The sequence below is a fragment of the Danio rerio genome, chromosome 3 (genome assembly GCF_052040795.2).
Source record: "Danio rerio strain M-AB ecotype USA chromosome 3, GRCz13ab, whole genome shotgun sequence".
Taxonomy (NCBI): Eukaryota; Metazoa; Chordata; class Actinopteri; order Cypriniformes; family Danionidae; genus Danio; species Danio rerio.
In genome coordinates, this window is record NC_141023.1 from 54,798,982 (window position 1) to 54,818,261 (window position 19,280).

Sequence of the window (19,280 nt, forward strand, 5' to 3'; positions counted from 1 at the left end):
AATCTTTTCTGTTTTGACAGATTCTGACACCAGCGATTAGCTTTTCTAGTTTCTATTTAGTTTTACCTATATATACTGTACAGTTGAAGTCAGAGTTATTAGCCCAGGGACTAAGCTGAAGGAGAATAAATGAATACAATCTATCAAGTAAGTGCATTAATCAATAACATTAAAATTGACATTGATAAATCGTAACAGTCTATTGTCATTTATGATATTTGAGATTTGGATTTAATGTAAGTAGAGCAATGTGAACATTACAAACATTGTAAACTAAGCTTCTTAAATTTAAATAATGTAGTGTAACACATTGTGAAACATCAATATCTGTGCATTGTTTATTACTAAAAAAAAATAATTTATTGAATTAGTATTTTTCTTATAATGCAGAGAGTTTTGAGGTAAGGGATGTTTTCATATACTATTCACAAACAGTCGGACAAGCTCATTCGGTTCATCAAACTTCATCTTTTAAAATCGAACGTGGAATAAAATGCTCAACTGATAAAAGCAGGTGTATTAGCGTGCTGCTGCATTGAAAACATATGATTTGATTCACAACTTCTGATGGTTCTTGGGATATAGCAGCTTCTGCTGTCAAAGGCAAGTGGGATTTAGTTTGTTTTGCAAACAAACATTTATTTCTGAATGCGCTGATTCAGATGTAATGTATTGATAATTTTAAGTTTTACATAATTTTTTAAACTATTTATTGTACATGTTTACATGCCTAAAGCATTCACTCAATGTCATTATGGACCAATATTCTCTGGTAGGGCTGCACGTTTAATCGAAAAAAGATCACAATCTCTACTCGACCCTACACACGATCATAATTAAGCTTTTCTACGTTTCAGCCAAATATATTTTCAAGGTCAGCAGAGAAGCAAGGCAGTCACACAAGTCTTCACAGCAACATTAGCTATGTTTTCATCCTAATAAATGTAAATGAACTTTATGCACAAAACTGGATTATTGCATAAAAGACGTGCGAATAATGCAGCGTTTTCATCCGAGTCAAAGCGAACAAAATCGTCACTTCCTAAATAAGTGGCGCCAAATATCAACTGTAAAAACGAAATTTGCTGCAGTAAGAGAAGCTGCGTGAGTATTATCTTCATATATTAAATGACTTGCACCTCAGAAGGCAATCCTGACACGCAGTGAACGCCGTGTCATTTGGTGAAGGTGTCAGACGCAGAGCACAGACTCTCTTGATTCTGGATCATAATGGATCATGTAATAATATAATAACACTAATATTTAAACTGTAAGTCATTTAGAATGACCAAAACAACAGTTCAGATGGTTTACAGTGTGCTCAGCCTGCTGGTTTATCCATTCACACACATTTTCATCATCACATGACCTTTTTCAATGCGCATTCTGAAATTTGTGCGGTAGAAGTGTTTCCATCGTAGTTTTTGCACATATTTTTTTATCGAATAAAGTTTATTCTACTCAGTTATGCACATAAGTTTTTTATGGACATTTTTAAAATTAATGTGCATCATGGTGTTTAAATCAATAGTTTTTTTATGCGTATATGCAAAATGCGCATAAAAATAGGTGGATGGAAACATAGCTATTGACACCTTTCATTTCATTTTCTTGTCGGCTTAGTCCCTTTGTTAATCTGGGGTTGCCACAGTGGAATGAACCGCCAATTTATCCAGCAAGTTTTTAAGCAGCGGATGCCCTTCCAGCTGCAACCCATCTCTGGGAAACATCCACACCCACATTCACACACTCACTACGGACAATTTAGCCTACCCAATTCACCTCTACCGCATGTCTTTGGACTGTGGGGGAAACAGAGCACCCGGAGAAAACCCACGCGAATGCTGGGAGAACATGCAAACTCCATGCAGAAACGCCAACTTAGTCGAGGTTCGAATCAGTGACCTTTTTGCTGTGAGGCGACAGCACTACCTACTGCGCCACAGCTTCGCCCTCTATTGACCTTAAAATGGTGTTAAAAGTGCAGTAGGTTTGATTTGCATGTATGTGTCTTTTTCAAGTGGTGCTCGCTGCAGAGCCATTTGAGGAGAGCTGAGCTCCAGCGAGGGGGAGCTTAAGCTTGAGCTCCACCTTTTTTGCACTTCTTCTACGAGTGATGTCACTGGGGGTAGGGTTAGGGGTGGGGTTGGTGTACGCATTAAAACAGCTTACAGGAGGAGGAGCGACAGCTCATGCTCCCCCTCGCTGGAGCTCAGCTCTCCTCAAATGGCTCTGCAGCGAGCACCCTCTCGTTTTTTTCACAGTGACAGCAGCCATGAGCTGCACTTGGAAGTGAAAGTGAAACCTGTGCACACATCATTTAAATGATCATGTCACATTTTACAGTTAAAATTACGAAAAGCATTAGATAAGTTTTTTTTTTCTTTCATAGTAAACACATAGTGTTGTGCATGAAAATACAATTTTACTGTGTCTGTATAACTACCCTAGCCAATGCATCATGTTGAATATGATGCAAGAAGGAATTTAATAATGACAAAATTCTAATTTTACCAGTGAAAACAAATGGTCTAATAATGTTGTTGATGGCAGATGACAAGCACATGTCTGAAACATAATAAATCAACTTTAGAAATATGAATAGTTATATTATGATGTCATCATTTTACTGTGAGTTAACAAACAGGACATATTGAAAGTCTGTTCAAGTCCACCATAATGACTATACAAAATTTAGCATTTTAAGCAACAGTAGACCGTTCGTGATCTTGATTTTAGGCAAAAAAAATAAATAAATAAATAATAATAATGATAATAATAATAATAATAATATATATATATATATATATATATATATATATATATATATATATATATATATATATATATATATATATATATATATATATATATATATATATATATATATATATATATATATATATATGATTCACAATTTTGCCAGAATCGTGCAGCCCTATTCTCTGCTATTGCTTGTATGGGATTGGCTAGCATTCGCACTGGTATATTGCCATAAAGCAATCTGATTGAAAAGGTTTGTCAAATTCCACCATGAGCAGCTGACCCAGTGCTACTCGGTGGAACCACATTTCATTGTAATAACGCTTGACATCATTTCATTCAAAGTAAATGTGAAGCATTTGTGTCAACAGCCCTTTTAAATGGAGTTTCAGTGCTGTTAGACTCCTTAGAAATGCTTTGCCTGCTTTTACTCTTTATAATGTCAGCTTAAAAATTGGTTCAAACTTTTCCAATATTATACATGACATAATTAATGACAGGCCATTGAGTTATTATAACGCAGACTAGAGGATGGTGATGCAATGTGTAGCTGAATGACTCAGTGCACTTTTCTTTTCAACAATTCAATGGACCATTGAGTGAATCATTGAGTAAATTACTTTACTTAATATGGCTATTGAAAACCCTAGTTACCAAGACATTGTTTCAATGTTCTGTTTCAGACAAATGTCAGGTTCCTTTCTTTAAAACTTATGTTTTTAATTTCTTAATATCTTATCCAGTTTTTTTTTTTTTTTTGCTCTAAAATAACTGAAATAATTGAGCGTAGTGTTATGGAACTGTAGCCATACGCACACCCACTAATGTTACACAGATATGCAAATAACTAAAAATCCTGTATTATTGATGCTACACCAGTGTTTCATGCCATTTGTAAGAAACACTACACACTTGAAATACTACAAGTTTCTTAAACTTTAATATAAAAGTTACATGATTAGAGGGTTTGTTCACCCAGATTAAAAATAATATGATTATTTACTCACCCTCATGTAGTTCTAATCCCCTGAGACTCTTTATTTCATCTTCAGAATCATGCTGGTTCTGATTTATACATCATTTAAGCCCCCATCAGATCACATATTTTTTATTGGTGGGTATGAAAGTCACTATGTCAGATCATGCGATTTTTATCTTGATAAAATTTTGACTTTTTGTTGTTAACAAATGTGCATGACTGCACGTTCATTGATGATCAGTTATACCGTGACGTCTGCGACATGTATTAATTTCCAAAGCAGTCACATGTGACTTGAAATCTTAATTTTAATGTTTTTTTTAATCTTACTGTATGTCAAAATCAATAAAGACTTGCTGACATCTATGACATTGATAGAATCAAATGTATATTTTATTTTTAATATTAAGGTATTTTCTTTTAAATCTAAAGGAGTATTTTCCAGGCATGGGTTGCTTATTAAACAATCCCTCATTTAAACCTCATTTAAAAGGAAAAAAAACAGATGCTCAAGACATAATCCTCAAAATTATGACATATAAAAAAAAAAAATAGCAAATATATGGCAGAGGTTTGTGATACAACAATTACAGTCCTTGTTTTCCACTGAAAACAAATCATTCACCCGCACAGCTGAATAGTGGATGGCACAAACAAAAAAAATATTTGTTTATTTTTGTTAAAAATGTTAAAAAGTGTTAAATATATATATATATATGTATATGTATATATATATCTGCTAATATATCAGCTATCTGCCTCCAAATGTAAATAGATATTGGTTATTAGTATCGATCAATATATATATATATATATACAATTAAAAAAAATACAATATATACTAAGCATTTGCCACCATTGTGAACACCACTGCAATGTGAAGATTCTTGAAACCACACTAAAAGATTAAATAACAAATAATAATTTACAATATTTTGAAGTGCCCACAACATCTATATTCGCTATGTTTATTATCACAATGTATTCAATTATTTAATATTTGGCAAATGTCTAACATCAGTGCACAGTGGTTGTGAACAAGTGCAATATACTGACTCTAAGGAAACTGTTAAAAATACTGTATTATTTCAGTTTTAAATGCCCACAAATGTATTCTCATAGCTTGATAATATTCCATTTAAACCACAGAAGTAGAAAAATCTAACATTGCATTATTTTTTATTCACAGATATATATGTTGCAATATGAATACAATTTCACTAGATTAATTTAGATGAATTGATTTCTGATGATTCTGACGGGAAGAACAGTAAAAAAAAAAAAGAAACAATCTACAAGTGTAGATAAATTCAATTAAGAAAAAATGATACCAATTAAATAAACAGCAGTTGATTGTTTTCTGATTAGTCAAACTGTATTTAGGTATACAGAAATTGAAAAATCTAATGAAAAATAATACTGCACAATCTTCGTTTTATAAACGATTAAATTGTTATTAATTTGTCAAAGTTAAAAATTGTCCAGTTTCTGAGGCATGAATGCTCTTAAAACCCTCACATGGTCACAGGTCTCCAAAAGCACATGCGAAATTATAAATTAAAGTCCAGACTCAACATTGTGTTTGCCCAAGATGTGACTATTGCGAATAATCACATTGCAATATCGATGCTGAAACTATATATTGTGCAGCCCTAAGGCTTATGGACAGTTTTGTAGGTGCTTTTAGATAGATATTATTATGGACTTTGAATGAATCGAGAACCTTGTTGTCAATTAAGAAAGATAAAATAAAAAAAATATAATATTAATAATAATAAAAATAAAAATCTTAATTTGTATTTTGAAGACAAATGGAGGTCTCAGAATTGAATTAAAAAGTAATCAATAACCTAATTCAAAAAAATTTTGTAAACTAAGCCTTTTAAAAATGCTATTTCGAGTCCATTTTGAGCTCCTTGTACTGCATCATGGCTAGAGTAAGAAAATCATATATATTTATTTATTTGTTTTTTTTTTTTTTGCCGATCTGCAGTCTCTGGTCTTCCTGGCCTGTGTTTCTGCGGTGGCTCTGGGTTTGTGTCTCCTGCTTCTGTCTGTTTATCTGACCTGCCTGTGCTGCTGTCAGAGGGAAGAGGATGAGGAAGTCAAGAGACCTGACACCTGCTGCGTCACGTGGGCAGCTGTGATCACTGGCCTGGTCATATGGTGAGCAATTTTACTTTGTTTTACACCAGACAGGATGTTTGTTCACACCTCACAGAGGGGATTGTTTTATTTATAGATCAGAGCTATGTTTAGTGTAACACTGTGTCCTAATAATATATATATATATATATATATATATATATATATATATATATATTAAAACGTTTGTGCTGCCCCATACATTACGAACTACAGAAGAGGACATATTTTTCAGCCAGATAGCGCACCTTCTTATACTTCTGCCTCCACATCAAAGTCCCTGAAAGCAAAGAAGGCCAAGGAGCTCCAGGATTAGCTAGCCCAGTCACCAAACATGAACATTATTGAGCAAGAATGGGGTAAGATGGAAGAGGAGGCATTAAGGATGAATCCAAAGAATCTTGGTGAACTCTGGTAGTTCTGCGAGAATGCTTTTTTTTGCCATTTGAGTCATTGCAGAGATGTATGGATGCAGTCCTCCAAGCTCATGGGAGTCATACACAAAATTAATTCTTTTCCCACTGCACCATGACTTTATATTCTATACTGTACATTATTTTTGTTAAGTGACAAGACTTTTGTTGAAGCAAGGTCAGACCTTACAGTCCTAATTAAATAATCAAACATCAAGACATGATCATATTTTATTTTGGTAAAATAAGCGGAGGTTGACGTGATGGCGCAGTAGGTAGTGCTGTCACCTCACAGCAAGAAGGTTGCTGGTTCGAGCCTTCATTATGCTGTGGTGGCGACCCCAAATTAATAAAGGGACTAAACTGAAAAGAAAATTAATGAACGAACAAATAAAATAGGCACAATCTAGAGATCTTTGCCTTTCTTCTAACCCACTTCTGATACCAAACGAATAACCAGAAGTTAAGTTATTGTTTGTCAATCCTAAAACATGGATAGGCGACAATTATTTTGTTCAGGTTGCCATCCTAGCCACATTTTACAGTAATATTGATTGTATTGCGCCTGTAAACAAATAAACTAAACTACCCAGCAAACATTTTGTGTGTTTAAAAGAAGTCTAATAGATGTCTAATAGACATAGACCGCTTGACTAAAACAAGGCTAAATTTGGGCTGTCAGTAAAAATCTTATAGACGTCTACAAATAACCAAAACTAGACTAGCCATCAAGTACACATGAATGAATGACTACACAAGTGAAATCTGTATTTTGTCTTTTGTCTGTATTTCATGACTAGTCTTGTTTTGACCTGCCATTAGATGTACAGTATAGATGCTTGACAGCTCAAAATTAGCCTTGTTTTAGCCAAGCCGTCTATGTTTAGACCTCAATTAAACATAAAATTGCTTGGTGGATACTTCCTCATTAATGGATCGTTATGTTGCTTAGTTACATGCTCTGTCAATCTTCTCACCACATCACGCACAGTTCATTCATATTTAATGACCTTTCGGATGAGATTAATGCAGTAGGTTAATCTGCGATTCACAAGTCTTACATACATAGAAGACTCCTCAGATCTTTGCATATTTATGCATTTAGAAGTTAATGTCTAAACACTTCTTTATAAATCTTCTCATTGCTTTTTAACATGGAATATAACACGAAAAACAAAATTTTGTAATGTGTAAATATTGTCCATGAGGTTAGATATTGTTCAACAGTCATTCAAAGATCTTTATCTAAGCCTTGACTGTTGGTCCTGCTCATCCCCATGTCTGTAATTTAACACTTTTATCCCTGCTTGTAGTTCTAATTAAATTCACATCAAATAGGCAATGTATCGTTGGCAGTATTAGCCCTTAAAGTACAGACTATTCTAAACTTTTTGATTTAACAAGTTTCAAGTAAAAACAAAGTGGTCTGGGGGAGTTTGCACAATGTGCCATTGTGAATTTCAGGAAACAGCTTTTCTCACTCTGAAACTGCTTTTAGGGCCAAAAACAGAAGGTAACGGTTCCAGAAACCCTTGAGTACTTTTTTTGTGAGTACAGACTTTGTGTGTGTTGAGCATCAGTCAAGACAACATTTGCCCCTGTCAGCTTTAATTGTGAGAAAAACTGGATACTTTTGAGATTTTGTCAGGTAATTTTATTGTCCGGGTATAAAATTATTTTTTGGGGTGGGATCAAAATCGGTGACGTAGCACCGATCTGCCTGTCCAGATGACATGTCAGTTTCTCATTATTATTTATAACAGAGTTTTCTTATACTATGAGAAGACCCTGCTTTTTTAATTATTCATGACTGCAAATGCTTTACTGTGAGACTGCGTCCGCGCATGGCATGCAGTATTTAGCTATTTATGTAGGGTTGTATGTGTTTGTATCCTTGATCCATGGGGTTTAATGCATGTTTTTTTGCACAATGCTGCCAGTGCCGATGCAGCAAAGCTAGTGATTTGCAGAAAGTATTTTTGTCAGGAGAGCTTTACGAGAATTGGAAAATGGCGGACTTTGTCTTTTATCAGTTGAGTTTGTTACCATTCAGACACATTGCCTATATCGTTTTGTTCGCCTATGTTTGTCAATAGATAGGGCAGGAGACCTGCTGCACTGCTATCCACTTTGTCTGCATTCAGACCTGGAGATTGAGGAGGAGAGAAGTCCTTCTCATTTATAGTGTTCAATTAAACATGTTTATCTTTATAATGATATAACAAATTGTGCGTAAATTAAATTATGAATAACAGGGCATAATACTGTTTTTAACTTTGTAAACTATTAAATCATGGGTCTCCTCACAGTTTGTGTCATTTTGTCAACGGTCAATGTGATCCAAACATACACACATGCATTTATAAAACAAAAACAATACCTTCATTGTTGGAACATAATTTAATCATGGCACACATTTCATCTCATTTGAATCACATTGTTTTTACTTATTTTAGACAACTGAACCAAAGATATCAAATCACATTCACTTGCATTACCTTTATTTGTATAACTCTTTATCAAAAGGGTTTTATATGAGAGTTCATTCATGAGAATAGAACTCATGGTTTAGGGCTCTATTTTGACGGTCCATGCGCAGACCGCAAAACGCAGGGCGCAAACGCTTTTAGGGCGTGTCAGGATGCGTTTTTGCTAATTTAAGGACGGGGAATCTGCCTTGCACTGCGGCGCATGGTCTAAAAGGGTTGAGTTTATTTTCTTAATGAGTTATAGGTGTGTTTTGAGAATAAACCAATTAGAATCTCATCTCCCATTCCCTTTAAGAGTCAGCTGCGTTGCGCCAAGAGCGCATTCGCTATTTACAGGACGCAAAGTAAGTCTAAGTGGAAAAAAATTAGCATTTCACAAGCAAACAGTTAACAGTTTTTTTTTTTTAACAGAAAACTGTTAAACAGAGCATCTACTGCGTGAAAATGAGAGATAATGGATCACTTTCACTTTCGCTCTTGGATAGGGAAACCTTTACGCACAGACATCAATTAGTTTATAAATAAATAATTTTGTTTGTTAAGCGCAAATATTCGTTTCCAAACTATTTCTAAATTCAGTTCTAATTTCCAGCAAACAAATAAATGAATAATAATAGCAAAATGTGCTCAAAAACCTGAGTTATATCCTAAAACACATGCTGTGCCCCATATGGTCTAAAACCTGACAGGTGGGCAAATCTAAGGTTGTTTTTAATAAAACAAACATAAATATGGATATAATAAATAATACTGCTAATAATAATAACATTATACAAAAGCAAATTGTTATGAATGAACTGAAAAAGCCTCCCAAGATGAAGAAAACCTAAAAGCAGTGGTTTTTCATATTTTTGTAGGCTAGAAAATAATGTTTTGTAGTATTTTAATCCTTTATATTTATATTCTATATCTATTCTTATTATATCCTATATATATCCTTAATATATTGACATTTTTTCATATGTAAAGATATTTGCCTATTGCTCTCTTGTGCGTATTAAGCAGTGCGTAAGCGAGGCGCAACTCTGCGCCGGTGTTTAGACCGGGTTTGTTTTGGTCTAATCATAAATCTATTATAGATTCTCAAAATAGCAACGCGCCAGCGGTCTGCCTCAGAACGCCTTCCTTTTTAGACCATAACGCCTATGGGCGCAAAAATGAGCGCTAATGCATTTGCTATTTAAACAGCGTAGCCCAACGCCTCAAAACGACTTTTGCGCCAAGCTGAAACTACCAAAAGACTACTGCGCCACGCGCCACGGGTGTATGATAGGGCCCTAAACGTTTAGTGTTTGGATCAGTTAGAGCGTCATCTAAATTTGAAAAAAAAAAAAAAAAAAAAGAGCAAGGTGATACGGCAAATCGGGGCGAAGCAGTGGCACAGTAGGTAGTTCGAGCTCGGCTCAGTTGGCGTTTCTGTGTGGAGTTTGCATGTTCTCATGAATTATCAGCCCCCTGAATTAATAGACCCCCTGCTAAATTTTTTCAGCATTTTCTGTTTAGCGGACAAAATATTTTTTTAACACATTTTTAAACATAATAGTTTTAATTACTCATTTCTAATAACTGATTTTTTTTTTTTTTGCCATGATGGCAGTACATAATATTTTATAATATATATTTTTAAGACGCTTCTATTCAGCTTAAAGTGACATTTTAAAGCTTAACTAGGTTAATTAAGTCAACCAGGCATGTTTGGGTAGTTATACAAGTTATTGAATAAAGATGGTTTGTTCTGTAGACTATGGACAGAATATAACTTAAAGGGGCTAATAGTTTTGACCTTAAAATGTTTTTTTTTTTTTTTTAATTATAACTGCTTTGTTTCTAGCCAAAATAAAACAAATATGACTTTCTCCAATAGAAATAAAATATATAATCAGACATAATGTGAAATAGTCCTTGCACTGTTAAACATAATTTGGAAAATATTTAAAAATAGAAAAAAAAAATATTCAAAGGGGGCTAGTAATTTCGACTTCAGCTGTATATCACAATATATTCAGTTCATATTGACCACATGTTTATACTGACCACATGGAAAGGACTATTTATTTTTTGACATTTTCAAGTATATGCTAAAATATGTACTCATTCATGGATGACTATTTCAGTTTTGGCAGAATCTCTGGGCAAATATTTGATTAAGAATGTAGATATATAAATTAATATGTTATAGAAATATAAAACACTTTTTTTAAATAATCATTGCAGGTTCAACATAAAACAATCAATAATGTACAAAATGTAAACTTGTACTTTGAAGCTTGCAACTTGATCCACCATTCTGTTATTCATATTTCTTCCTGCATCCAGATTGGTTATGCAAATGATCAATGAAATATTGCCATAAACAATGTATTTTGTTTGGTACAAACTCACCACGATATAAATAATAAACTTTTATTTTGTCAATACAGTATTTATTATCATATTGCACAGGACACTGTAAAACATGACTCAACCCCAAATCAGAAAAAAATTTGGGAAAGTGTGGAAAAAGCAATTAAAAAAGAAATAAAGTGATTTCCAAATTTACTTTGACTTGTATTCAATTGAAGACAATGTAACATCAATTAATGTGTTCCTCATGATTTGTATTGTTTCTTTTCAAAATTAACACATATTACAATGTTGGTTCTTGAACATCTTAAAACATTTACCACTTTGTAATGTTGCCATTCCTTTTTGTTACACTTAAACAACTTTTAGTTATTGAAGACACAAAAAAGATGAAGTCTTTCAGGTATAGTCTTAAGGTTGGCAACAGTACTGATCTCACAAGGAAACATAAGTATTTTACATTTTGTCAGTTTAGTGGCTAATTCGTACAAATTTGTACGAGTTCAGTTGTATGAAAATGTACAATTTTAAAAAGAAAACGTGGCACCCAACCCCACCCCTAACCCCAACCGTCATTGGGTGATGACGAGTAAATTGTACTAATTAGATCATACGAATTCATACAAATTAGCCACTTAATAAAAAAGTTATGAATTGGCATGAGATTGCGTTACACATTCTCTATTGGAGACAGCTCGGGTTTGCAGGCAGGCCAGTCAAGTATTTATATCCTCTTCTTCCGCAGCCAGTACTTTGTAATGTGTGCTGCATGTGGTTTTTCATTGTTTTGTTGAAATATGCATAGGTCTCTCTGGAAAAGAAAGCAGAATTTTGTGCTCCAAAATCTCTATGCACTTTTCAGCATTAATGGTGCCATAACAGAAGTGCAAGTTACATTTGCCAAGGGCACTGACACAACCCTATACCCTGACAGATCCTGGCTTTTGGACTTGTTGCTGGTAAGAATCTGGATGAATATTTTCTTCTTTGGTCCACAGCACACAGTGTCCATTTCTTCCAAAAAAAATACCTGAAATACTGATTTATTTGACCAAAGTACATGTTGTCAATGTGTGATAGTCCATCCTAGATGCTTCCGAGCCTACAGAAAATGACTGGACACTTTTAACATTGGGCTTTCTTTTCGCATAATCCAGTTTTGACTAGCATTTGTGGATGTAACTACAAATTATGGTACTTGACAAAGGTTTGCCAAAGTAGTCCTAAGCCCATGTGGTGATATCGCTCATAGATGAATGATGAGTGTTGATGCAGTGCCACCTGAGGGATCGGATATCACAGTAGTTTAGCTTAGACTTGCACCCTGGTCTTTTACACATTGAAATTCCTCCAGATTTATTGTATCTTTTAATTACATTATGCATTGTTGAAGGTGAAATATCCAAATGTCTTTCTATCTTTCTTTGAGTAGCATTGTTTTTAAACAATCTTCTCAAATTGTGTTGGCAAACTGAAAATCCTCTGCCCATCTTTGCACTTAAAGGACTAGACCTTTCTTAGATTCTGCTTTTGGTTGTAGAATTTATGTAAATTAAGTTGTCAGCTTAAGTTTTAAGTTATGTGCTTAATTTACTTTATTTTTAAGTTGACAACCTGTTGCTTTTAAGGCATTTGGTTTACTCACTTTAAGTAACTTACTCACAAAATATCACTTTTTACAATGTAGAAAGAAAATATCACGCAAGTCACACAAGATCGAGTACTAAAAGGTTAAAATGGCATTTAGGAATGCAATGATTTTTTTTTTTTTAGCTTGTGACACTTGATGCAGGATATTAGTATTATTTCTCAGGAATATGCTGTGTTTGGATTGGATTTGTTATGTGGCATGTTCATGGGTGAGATGTGAGCTGCAAATGAAGAGATATTTTTAGTTTTTAAGCCAGATATTCTGTGACCTTACTTGCGGTTTCTTGATCTTTAAAAATGACGATGCAAATCAGATCATGAACCGCTGCCTTCAGCTCAAATTGTCCGGAAATAAGACAGAAACTCGATTCTAATTTAGTGAAAATGAATCCTCCTCCACCTCTGCTCTCTCCGAGCCGGATATGTTGTGTGAATTTATTCAATGCTAACCTTCACACACCTGTCACAAGATTAATGTATTGTCTGTTGTTATCAGACACGAAAACATTTCTCATGTTTTTTGTTTTGTAATTTTTAACAAATTTTTAACAAACAAATGTTTTGATCTTGTTTTGATATTTTTTTCGTCTCGTCTTGTTTTGTGTTTCGTCTTGTTTTGTGTTTCGTCTTGTTTTGTGTTTCGTCTTGTTTTGTGATTCATCTTATTTTGTGTTTCATCTTGTTCTGTGTTTTGTTTTGTTTTGTGTTTTATCTTGTTTTGTGTTTTGTCTTTTTTATTTAATTTTGTAATTAGGTAATAAGTTATATACTTGTATAAGAAAAATATAAATTCAGTGCTTGAATTTATTAGAACACCTGTCATTAGGAAGAGAAATTACATGTTTTTTAAGAAGTATTAAAAACACTATAAAAATGGAGAAATAGCTAATTTTAATACTCTCAAGTTAAATTGATTTGTTGTGTAAGCAAATTTTGAGTCTGCACATAGTAAAATGTAACTAGTTGACCTTGAAACTTTATAGCAATTGGTTTCCTCTTTTTTTTTCCTAAGCAGTGAGCATAACTTAAAACAGTTTCTATTACAACTTCGGAATAAAGTAAACTTCACAACTGTTGACTCAAAATAATTAATTATAATAACTTCTTATTAGTGTTCACATTACTAGGAAAATAGGAAACCGATTGCCTTAAAATTGTTAAGTAAGCTAAACTAAAACATTTACTTAAAAACAAAAACCAATACCTTACTTACTCACTCCCAGGGCCATTTATGCGAAGTTGATATTTAGCCGCACCATATTGATGTTTCTTCATTTTTATGAGGTTTATTTAGCCTCAACCCCCAACCAGGAGGACGAGGACAAACACACACATACACTACAGACAATTTAGCTTACAATGTTCACCCATAGAACATGTCTTTAAACTGTGGGGGAAACCAGAGCGGCCAGAGGAAACCCACACAAACATGGGGAGAACATGCAAACTCCACACAGAAATTCCAACTGACCTAGCCAAGGCTCAAACCAGCGATTTTCATGCAGTGAGACGATAATCTATTGCAGTATATAGCATCCTCCTACTGCAAAAAAATATATATATATAACGCTTTATAACAAGGGAATTTTTGACCAATGTTTAATGCAACAACAACAACAACAACAACAACTATTATTATTATTATTATTATTATTATTATTATTATTATATAAAATAAAAATAATAAAACATTTATATTATTATTATTATTATTATTTTATTATTTATTTTATTTTTTTTTATTATTAAATAAATATTTCATAACATCAATTATTATATAATTATATACATGTTCAATTTATTTATATTAATATATTTATACATTTTGATCATCAAATAATTGAAAAGCTCTTAGATTTTTTTTTTTTTTTACTCAAGCTTTAATTCTTCCACTGGTTTCCTCAGTTCCCTCATCTCTATCATTAACATGCTTTTGACACATGACCACTCAGAAGTTAAAAACACATATTACTGAAGTTAAAATTACTCTAATCTATTTAGTTTAACAACTTAATGTGCTAAAAAGTTGGGATTACTTGTTTAAACATTGTAAGGTGAACACACTTATTCATAATTCAGGAGTTAGCTGCACTTAATTTTATTAGTGAGAACAGCTACTACTTTTTACAAAGCACTTTGCGAGCAATTAGGAAATTACTGAAGTGTTACATTCAACCAATTAAATCTATTTTTTCTATGAAATACCCCATGTACACAATATATATATATATATATATATATATATATATATATATATATATATATATATATATATATATATATATATATATACATATTAGGGATGTGCGGAGCAGCCGGTATTTGTATTTGTTAAGGGGGGAAAAGTATTTGTATTTGTATTTGTATTTGTATCCGAGTAAAATTCAAAATGGCGCAAAAATATATATTTTTTCTATTACACTTCTAATTTACATTATAGTAAAAGTATTGTTTAATTATACCCATTATATAAATTATAGATATGCAATATTGGTTGTTGTTTTTGAACATGTGACAAGAAATGTCATTGAAAAGAAAATAACATAGAAGCCATTATCTCATACATGGTTAAACCAACAACTAATAAAATACCATTGTGAATATTATGAACCCCACCACCACCGTTCTTGTTGAAGGACACTGAATAGACAGAATAAAAACAAATAATACTTCAAAAAACTGTTCTTCTTCTGAAAGAACTTCTTTCCAATGCACAGAATTCCAAAAACTAATATTAACTAAATAAATCTAAATAAACCCCTGCCTGGGGGATCTGGCAGAACAAAAGTATTCTATATAATAATAAAAGATACAGCCCTGCTATTGTCATCTGCCAGCCACAAAACAGACACAAAGTTTTTTTTTTTTTTTTTTTTTTTTATGTTTGAAACTGACTTGCTGGGGCAGAATGTGGCTGTGTTGATGGTTTGGTGCTTGTGGAGGATTTAGCAGAGCATAGCTGTGCTGATTGAGTGGATTGATGCTTGTGGGGGGTTCACAGACAGTATCAGGAGAGGATGCTTTTAGTGCATGTGATAATACATTACATAGAAGGTTGCGCGGTGGCACAGTGAGTACCACTGTCGCCTCACAGCAAGAAGGTTACTGGTTCGAGCCCTGACTGGGTTCTCCCCATGTTGGCGTGGGTTTCCTCCGGGTGCTCCGGTTTCCCCCACAGTCCAAACACATGCAATACAGGTGAATTGGGTAAGCTAAATTGTCCCTATTGTATGTGTGTGAAAGAGAGTGTATGGATGTTTCTCAGTGCTGTGTAGCAGCTGGAAGGGCAGCCACTGCGTAAATCATATGCTGGATAAATTCGTGGTTCATTCCACTGTGGCAACCCCAGATTGATAAAGGAACTTAGCCGAAAAGAAATGAATGATTATGCATAGAAGATGTTGACAGATGTTTAATATCTCTGCCGATTTCACTTTTGCACACATTATAACGTTACAGTATCAGTTTGTTTTATCTGCAGCACCACTGACTGTAAAATTCTTCCACAAAGAACATCAAGTTTTTTTTTGACTGGTGGAGGACCAAGAAATGGCTCAGAAGCAGTCTCACTCTTTTTCTATTCGGGTGCCCAAATGTATTTGAGGAGTTTCAAGTTAATAAAAAGTGACTGGAAGCTATGCTAAGGTTAACTAGCCTATAGCATATATCTTGCTGTCTGCAAAAGACAGTAATGTAGACGTACCATATAACTCCCATAAGTGCATACTATTCGACACAACTGCAAAAGCATCGTTTTAACCTTTATAAAAGAATGTTAACGTTACTCTGTCAACAGACTATTGTCTAAATTACCGCGCTAACAGAGCTAACGTTGCGTAAACAGAGCACCCGATTGCAAACTTCCCGATCCCGATCAAACTCTGCTACAAGTTTATAAACTGCATCTGGAACCCAATTAAGGTACAAAAATCTATTTAACAAAAATAGTGATGCAGATAAGAATTTTTTTCGCTCAGCCGAGCCTTCTCTGTCTGTATCTGTGGAGAAGCTTGTGTCAGACACCTCCGCCCCGCCCTCCGACTGAGCGTCTCACTCGCTCTCTCTCTCTCTCTCTCTCTCTCTCTCTCTCTCTCTCTCTCTCTCTCTCTCTCTCTCTCTCTCTCTCTCTCTCTCTCTCTCTCTCACTCACGCGGGCATGCACTGTGGTCTCAGGAGGAAACGCTGCTTTTTGATATAGTGTTTTTCTTGCTCCCGAATACAAATAATTTTTCAAGTATTTGTTCGAAATAAGTATTCGTAAAAACACGCTATTCGTGCCTTTCCGAATACCGTATTTGGGTTCGACTCCACCCTTAATATATATATATGCATACAATATACAATACATAAGCATTTTAATTAAAATGTAAAATAAAACATTTTTTCTGCCATTCTTGTGAAAGTAAATTTGAAAATACAAAAATAACAACAATCATATTTTAACATTATAGAAACACAACTGTGACTCAAACCTCACATACATTCATTTGGTTGGTCTAATCATGTTTACGGTAGGATGTGGATCTGGAAATTGGAATATGTCTCTAGTAGGAAGTCAGGATGAATGGAATGGAAACTCGATTCATGCCCTCAAGGACCTCTAAATTGATCTTGCAGAGGGTCAGACTTCCAGAATTAAGAGAGTTAACACTCTGCTAGCACTGTTTGCTTTTCATAATGTCAGTAAAAGAGAACAGTGTTTTTAAAGCACTAAATTGAATTGGCAGAGGGAACAGCTTTAACTTGTGACAGTCATAAAAGTTTGAGTCGTCGTGATTGTGTTAACATTCCAAGTCGAGACAAAGTAAGAAACAGCTAAGTGCTGTGGCGTGATGCTGCTTAGCATAATGTCCTGCTTAACCCTTAACCTGTCTATATGTAACCATACAAAATATATGTACACGCCATTGGAAATAACTGGATGTTTAAGTTTGTTTTTTATGTTATTTTTTTTATTTTTTTGCGTTTTGTTTTTTTTGTTTTAGATTTGTTTATTTTTATTTTTTTATTTTTTATTTTTTTTTGCTTTGTTTTGCTGTTTTGATCTTGTCTTGCTTTGATTTTTGCTTTGTATGGTTTTGGTGCGTGTTTTTTATTTTTTTATTTTTTTATTTTTTGCTTTTTGTTTTTGTGTTTTGGTTTGTTTTATATATGCAGCGCTTACCAAATTCATTAGACCACATAATGTAAATAATTTAAAAATTAAGTTAAAAAAAAATAAAAATAAAAATTAAATTCTAACAAACCTACTCTCATTTATTAAATTTCCAGTGAAATCTTAACAACAGTTTTTTAGATGGTTAGTGTTTGCATATTAGTCTTACGAATATCTACAGAATACGTTACTGAGCTCCCGAACAGAGGTAAAATTCTCATCAAGAATATATAAACATCCAAAACTTGCAGTTTGTTACCTGCACTTAAACAAATAAGGATTTATGGATGGATGGATGGATGGATGGATGGATGGATGGATGGATGAATGGATGGATGGATGGATGGATGAACGGATGGATGGATGCATGTATGGATGGATAAATGGATACATTTTTTATATTTTTGATGCCACCTTATTCTTCAGTTTTCTCATCAAATCTTAAGATCGATCAAATGCTCTCTAGTTTCTGACATGTCCTGCCCCCATCAAGAAACTTTTCGTGTGCTTTTTATTTTTTGAGATTAAGCTCAACCAACCTCACTGGCAAAGAGAAACAAACTGTCTTCATTTTTCAATTGAAATGACATCACACATCAAACAAAAATGCACATTTCAAAGCACTCCATTGCACCCTTAAATTGTTATTAACTCAGTCTCTTTTAAAATGTAGCATTCAACCGTAAAACTTGTTTTTGTACTAAGGACTGAACATTAATAACTGTAACTGAATTTAACCATATATCTAATGCCACTAACTTGTCTTTCATCTTTTTGGAATAATTATGTCAGATGGTTGTGATTAACCGTTATGTTCATCTCTTTTTACATCTTCTGCAGTGACTAAGGGCCTACTCACACTATGCTATTCGAACCGTTCCCAGGCCTGTTTCCCGTATCATTTGAGAATTGTAGTTGCTCTGAGCGTGGTTCACCTGGGCTTTGGCGCGGTACGCTGGTGTGTGAATGCAAAACGTGTCTGAAAACACGAGTCCGAAACTGAAAAGCGAGACTTGACTTCTAAGTGACTGTTTGATATCTATTTATTAGTCATTTTTACTGTTCAATAAACGTAAACTGTCCTAGTTTATTAAAGACGCAAACCCCGCACTGCACGACAGCTGCACCTTCAGCAAACCTCCTTATTCCTACAGCACAAGGACTTTATGATTGTTATTGAGCGTCAAAAGTGGCTGATCTGTTCAGCGAAATATTTGACTGCGTGTCACTGCATCTCAAACCTCTAAATCTATATAACTAAAGAAATTTCCACTGAGCTGAGAGAGCACTTACTAAACAGTGCATCATTCATGACGTAAGCGTGCCCAGGCTCGAATGTGATG

The 19,280-nt window shown here is 34.0% G+C and overlaps 1 protein-coding gene across 1 annotated transcript in view; it reads left to right on the forward strand.

The window, feature by feature from the left end:
• Nucleotides 1-19,280, forward strand: part of ttyh2l (tweety homolog 2, like) — a 102,990-nt gene that overhangs the window by 11,961 nt on the left and 71,749 nt on the right. Inside the window, 1 exon segment of the mRNA NM_213256.1 lies at nucleotides 5,736-5,908. Within this exon segment, the coding sequence (NP_998421.1) occupies nucleotides 5,736-5,908 (173 nt within the window).